At 44.9% G+C, this 6,402-nt stretch overlaps 1 protein-coding gene across 6 annotated transcripts in view; it reads right to left on the bottom strand.

Moving 5' to 3' along the window:
- SOX5 (SRY-box transcription factor 5) overlaps nucleotides 1-6,083 on the bottom strand; it is a 176,748-nt gene extending 170,665 nt beyond the window's left edge. For 2 of the 6 annotated variants that reach the window (XM_075210765.1, XM_075210769.1), the window contains exon 1: nucleotides 5,778-6,083. Coding sequence is in view for 3 of the 6 variants with exons in the window: in XM_075210764.1 (XP_075066865.1) it covers nucleotides 4,994-5,031 (38 nt within the window). In the remaining 3 variants the exon portion in view is untranslated. Of the gene's footprint in view, nucleotides 1-4,993; nucleotides 5,161-5,667; nucleotides 5,710-5,777 lie in introns of those variants that run through there. The other 4 variants (XM_075210764.1, XM_075210768.1, XM_075210766.1 and 1 more) reach the window with 3 other exon arrangements.
- Between the last annotated feature and the right edge of the window lie 319 nt (nucleotides 6,084-6,402).

Genomic DNA, 6,402 nt, shown 5'->3' with positions numbered 1-6,402 from the left:
CACAGGAGTCATGTCCCAAACATCTGCAAATCGTTTACAGGGCTCTCCGATAAATGGGTCCTTAAATATATAATAAAACGATTTATTTTCTACAGCTAATGAAAAAAACACAACGGCTCAAAATTGGACTTAATCCCTCGCAAATCCCCAGGATAACGCGCAACATCAATAATAAATTGTGCGATCTGTGGTCTGTGGCAGCTTCTTGGGGTTCACGTTTTAGACTTTCCCCTGTATCCCCCTGCACATTGTGGGGGAGCAGAAGACAGACACCCCAACAATAAATCCGTCTGCAAAAATGATATCAATTAATATATATGCTAAACCATTATCACACCCTGACACCGGAGCTGTGGATTTGGAGAAAGAATAAAAGTCGGGATAACGGGAATTTTTCCAGGAACAAACTGATGCATGTAGTCAGCATCTCACTCCAGTAACCCGGTGACAAATAGTGAGAACAGCAATACAATACTTGTGTACACAACTCAAACACACAGGAACAGGCAGGGGACCAAAATCACAGCCTGCCTGACTATTAAGGAGAAACAAAAGCAAATTGTTATTGCAAAGTGTAATTACCTAGTGATTGATATGTATCGCAGAACGTCCACAGATTGAATAGGGAAGAATTGGACCTCTTCCACCACACTTTTTTTTAATTTGGATTTATGTGCAGTTCGGTATTGGGTGCAGACACATAGAACTGAGAAACTTTCTTTTACTCCCTGACTTCTGTGCAAGTGACGAATTGTCTTAAGGCGAGGGGGATTGTGGGAAATAAAGGGGGCATCAGGGAACTGCCCTATGTACAAGCGGGAGGGGTGGGGGGGGGGTGGGGGTGAGAGAGACCTCAACTGAAATAACATACAAGTAACAATGATCAGCAATCTGCCAATCATTCCCTCACATTGCAGTATAACTCCCCATTACTGACCAATAGATCTCCCCTAGTCCTGAGGGGGGGGGGGGTCTGTGACACTGTAATAGGATAATAGGTCACCATCATTACACACTGTCTGACATCTGCTCCCCACATTACATACTCAGCCCCGACCCGTCAATCATCGAAGGAACCGGTTGCTTTCAATTTAATAACACAAAGATTTTGCATCCACACCTCACAGATTGCATTAAACAAATAACTATTCAATCTCCTAAACAGCAATAGGATAGAAGTAATTATAAGCAGGGCCCTGCAGAAAGTAGATTTTTTATACAGAACCCCCAGATCGGTGGTCGGACAGATCTGTGCGACGTGGGGCAATAATCTTAAATAATAATGCGCACACAGGTGCAAGTAGAGGAAATTATCTGGAGATTATAATACAACCGGCCACGTGATCCTTTCATATTCATAGTAAAAAAACGGATACATCTTGTTAATAATGCAGAGTGACACAAATAGCTATATATATATATATATATATATATATATATATATATATATATATATATATATATATATATAAAATATATATATATATATATATATATATATATATATATATATATATATATATGTATATATCTATCCATCTATATATATATATATATATATATATATATATATATATATATATGTATATATATATATATATATATATATATATATATATATATATATATATTATATTTATATATATTACACATTTAGTGCAGTGCAAGTTTGTAAAGCAGAAGGCGTCCACGTTGAATAAAAAACACGACCAGATCAGTAAGTGAATATTAATTCAGAAAGAGAACATTATTACATTACATAACAACAAGAGCGCAGTCTGTATTATGGAGTCTTACTGATCATTATGGTGACAAGATTTTGACAGTCTTCTTGTATTTTAAACACTGTGTTAAACGCCAAACACAGCACGTGTTACCCCCAGAAACAGGTCTCACCCCTTCCAGATGATTGTGGCACTGATAACAAATATCCCTTAAACTCTACTCAGTTGTCATTTTCTAAATCCACATTAGGAGACACAGGGGGGACCTGACAGCACCACAGGGGGCTCGCTGAGATTTATACACCAGGATAATAGACAATATGATTTACATTACCCCAAAACAAAATATTTACCCTCAATCTGATGGAGAGATTCACTGGAGATGGCTGAAAATCCATTAGATAAAAAACAAATAAAGCATCTAGAACGATCAATATTACATTATTTTACATCAGCGGCTAAAATAAATCTATAGAGTTTGTGTATAGTGATTAAAACCCACTAATTGAAACTGTAAATAAAAATCACAAAAAAACAATCAGAGTGGAAGAGCAGATCGGTGCCCGATGCAACCAGCGACTGTGTCTCCATCACTGCCCAGGAGATGGGTCCCTACTTCTCATCCAAGACACCCGGTTACCCGGAGCTCTCAGCCCGCACAACACAGCAAAGATTTCCCTGTTGTGAACAACCATTTAGGAGACCGGGGGTGGAACGGTGCGCAGGTAAACGCACCAACAACTGCGCTGCCGCCAACCAAGCGCAACGCACAACCTGCGCTCACAGCGAACAGGATTTACAGCTCATCCTCGGTGCTGTGACCCCAAAATAAATTATGTGGGTGTATAAATGAGTCAGATATTACAGCAGCTAAATGTTCTGCTGCTGCGTAGTATTTTCTCTCTAACCTGCGCCGTTTTTTATGTATGGAGCCTCCAGCCGCTAACGCAAAGCCCAATGTGCGCTATAATGTAGCAGCGATTGCGCGTCCCCAGCACTTCGGCCACAAAGCTCCGATTGTTCCCATTGACACATATTATTCTCCAAATCTACTTTATAAAGCAGGAGAGAGATGGAAAAACTTACACAGAACTTTCAGAGGGTGATAACTTCTTCCACAGACTGAGCTGAGTTTTCTGCCTCCTGATTTTCATCACTACACGGAAAGTAGAGAGATCCCAGCATAGTGCATCCCCCGATCTGACAACACAGCAGCCTCTGGACTGATCCTGGGCTTGTCTCAGGGAACAGAGGCCTCGCAGCAGTCAGCTGTGACAGAAGGAGGGGGGGGGTCTTCTCATCTGAGGGGGTCTCTATTCACCACTGAAGAGAGGTGGGATAATGGTCTCATCTACTGCAAGATGATTTCTATCATAATACAACCTGCATTGTCCAAGTGGGACCGTCCTTGGATATTCTAACTGCAATAAAGAGCAAAATTGGGATCAACTCATAAAACCTCCTTCTAATCTCACTATTAAATCAGAGGCTGATGGTTTGTGCATCCAGATCACAGGAGAACAATCTGCCATCATTATGTGTGAAGATACAATATAGACAGCCAGGAACTGTCACTAGAAAATACTGGAGTCCTTAATCACAAAAAATAAACACAAAAGAATCAAACTTTACAAGTTGCTACATAGTTGTCAGCATTATAAAAGATGTTCACATGTTGTGATCACACAAGGCAGAGGGGGGGACAACACACATGTGCTTGTTACACAGCTGTGACATGTACAGGGAATAACTTGTCACTTACATGTGAACTGAGAGGAGCTGATAGAGATCTGACCTTTGGACGTAAATCCAGATCTGTGCTGTCACTTTGTTGCAAAGCTCCAGAGTTTAACACAAGAAACAACGTTCTCATCATCACAACACATTGTCCATTATTTCTCAGGCTCAAAATAAAAAAAAACAAGTTTTGCACAAAATGCCAGAAAATGTCACTATATGAAGTGGGAAACAATGTGACACGTCCCTGGAATCACACGTCCTATATAACACACTATTATTACATGTATAATAATCAGGCCAACTGCCTAATGCTGCAGCTCACAGTTATACTGATAGGACAAATCGGCTGCGTCGCTTACTTAAATTATTTATCATTTGCCTGTAAAATAATCACAATAAAGATAATAACAATTATATCAACTTTGTTGCGTTTTAAAAATGCTACAAATATTCTGAGTGTAAACAGCTGTGTTTCTGGATATCAGTCAATATTGTAACAGCGTCAACATAGATCGTTCTAATGTAACAAAGTGTAAATGGGACTTTTTAGGATGGAAAACGGTGCAGGAGAAACGAAAGGATTTGGGGATACGAGGAGTTCTCAGCGGGCGCCAGAACAGAGGGTGCATCAGGAATATTGAGGAACCGGCTTAAAGTTAATGGAGAGCAAAGTGCTGGGCACATCCTGGGCAAATGACCAGGCTCCAGAAGTGGTTATGTATCAAGAATCACATGCACCAGGCTGCCAGCAAGGACCCCTCTAGTGCTGTATAAGCACAATGCATATATTACTTCTGGAGCTCAGTGTGCACGGATAATGCTCTAGGACCCTGCAATCTCTGGAGCACAGAACTAGGTCCCTGTATCTCTGGAGCTCAGTGTGCACGGATAATACACTAGGACACTGCAATCTCTGGAGCACAGAACTAGGTCCCAGCAATCTCTGGAGCACAGAACTAGGTCCCTGTATCTCTGGAGCTCAGTGTGCACGGATAATGCTCTAGGACACTGCAATCTCTGGAGCACAGAACTAGGTCCCTGTATCTCTGGAGCTCAGTGTGCACGGATAATGCTCTAGGACACTGCAATCTCTGGAGCACAGAACTAGGTCCCAGCAATCTCTGGAGCACAGAACTAGGTCCCTGTATCTCTGGAGCTCAGTGTGCACGGATAATGCTCTAGGACACTGCAATCTCTGGAGCACAGAACTAGGTCCCTGTATATCTGGAGCTCAGTGTGCACGGATAATGCACTAGGACCCTGCAATCTCTGGAGCACAGAACTAGGTCCCTCGTCCCTGTATCTCTGGAGCTCAGTGTGCACGGATAATACACTAGGACCCTGCAATCTCTGGAGCACAGAACTAGGTCCCTGTATATCTGGAGCTCAGTGTGCATGGATAATGCACTAGGTCCCGGTTACCTCCGGAGCACAGTGTGGACAGACCCTACAAGGACCCCCCTGGAGCAGTACATACGGGGATCCTATAGGGACCACCTCTGGTGACCATGCAGTAAGAGTGCACTCACCTTTCAAACTCCGGAGGGACGTCTGGCTCAGTGAGCATTGCTGAACACAGCACAATATCCCTTTGTCACAGCAGCCACCTCTGATTGCTGGAAGTGAACCTGTCAAGTGAGTCCAGCCCGGAGTGTAATCCTCCTGCTCCTCTCTCCTCTCAGACACTCACACACACACCGCTAGGACTGCTTGACCAGATTCTTAAAGGGCCAGCAGCGCACAGGGAGCTCCCCCTCTCAGGGAGTGAGTCAGCCAGCAGATCCCCGCAGTCCCTGGGACAGGGATCTGCCACCTTCCAGCCTGCAGATTGCCCCCTCCCACCCCCCATGTTGCCCAACAATCACACATTGTTCACAGGGAAGAAAAGCAAGAGACAGACTGCAGTCCAGCAGAGGCCCCTCGGAGGGACAGTCTCTTTATTATGTGCTCTCTCCCTCTGAGCTGTCTCACACACACACTTTGTGCTCTCTTACTCTGTGCTGTCTCTCTCTCCCTCTGTGCTGTCTCTCTCCATGTTCTGTCTTTCCTCTGTGCACTCTCTCTTACACACTCTGTGCTGTCTCTCTCCATGTTCTGTCTCTCCTCTGTGCACTCTCTTTTACGCACTCTATGCTGTCTCTTTCTCACACTCTGTTCTCTCTCTTCCTCGGTGCTCTCTCAGTCTGTGCTGTCTTTTTCTCACCCTCTGTGCTCTCTCAGCCCGTGCAGTCTCCTTCTCCCTCTCTTTGCTGTCTCTCCCCTCGTGCTCTCTTCCAATGTTGTCTCCTTGTAAGTTTGCAGCCTCTCACTTACTATGGGTGATCTCTCCCGGGTCACTCTCCTGTTGCTGCGGTCTCTCACTGTCTCAGTATGTCCCCGGTGACTGTCTCATGTTGGTCACTCAGAAGTTAGTCTCAGCTGCAGGCTGGCTGTCTCTCGGGGTGCAGGGTCCACATGGCGCTGCTGCTGCCCACCCCTCACATGCAGGCTCTCCTGTCCCCCAGCGCCCCAGTCTCTGGGGGTCCCCGGCGCATGTCGAGCTGAGCTGTCAGGGAATGGACCTTTGACATGAGACTGACAGTGCGCGGGCACGCGGGGCGGAGGCGCGCTCCCGGCTATAGCAGTAAACACAGGATCCCCCCCCCCCCTCTGCCCACTCCTCCAGGGGGGCGGCCACTCTGCAAAGGAGACTCCCGCTTCATGGGAGGAGACTGAGTACAGGGGGCAGCCTGACCCCTCTGTCAGCTTAACCCACTGAGTGCCCACAATGCACCATCTGCATTGTGTCATTTACTGATCCAGGAGCTTGCAATCTATGGCTGTCCTCACAGGATCAGGGATACTTGGGAAACGTACAATATATTAATTATCCATTATTTGTAGAGGTGTAAGACAGTGCTGTATGGTGTGAGCTATACTTAGCTATTGTTATTTTGTG

The sequence above is a fragment of the Mixophyes fleayi genome, chromosome 4 (assembly GCF_038048845.1).
Source record: "Mixophyes fleayi isolate aMixFle1 chromosome 4, aMixFle1.hap1, whole genome shotgun sequence".
NCBI classification, from domain to species: domain Eukaryota; kingdom Metazoa; phylum Chordata; class Amphibia; order Anura; family Limnodynastidae; genus Mixophyes; species Mixophyes fleayi.
The sequence above is the reverse complement of the archived record's forward strand: the minus strand, read 5'-3'. Positions and strand labels throughout refer to the sequence as shown.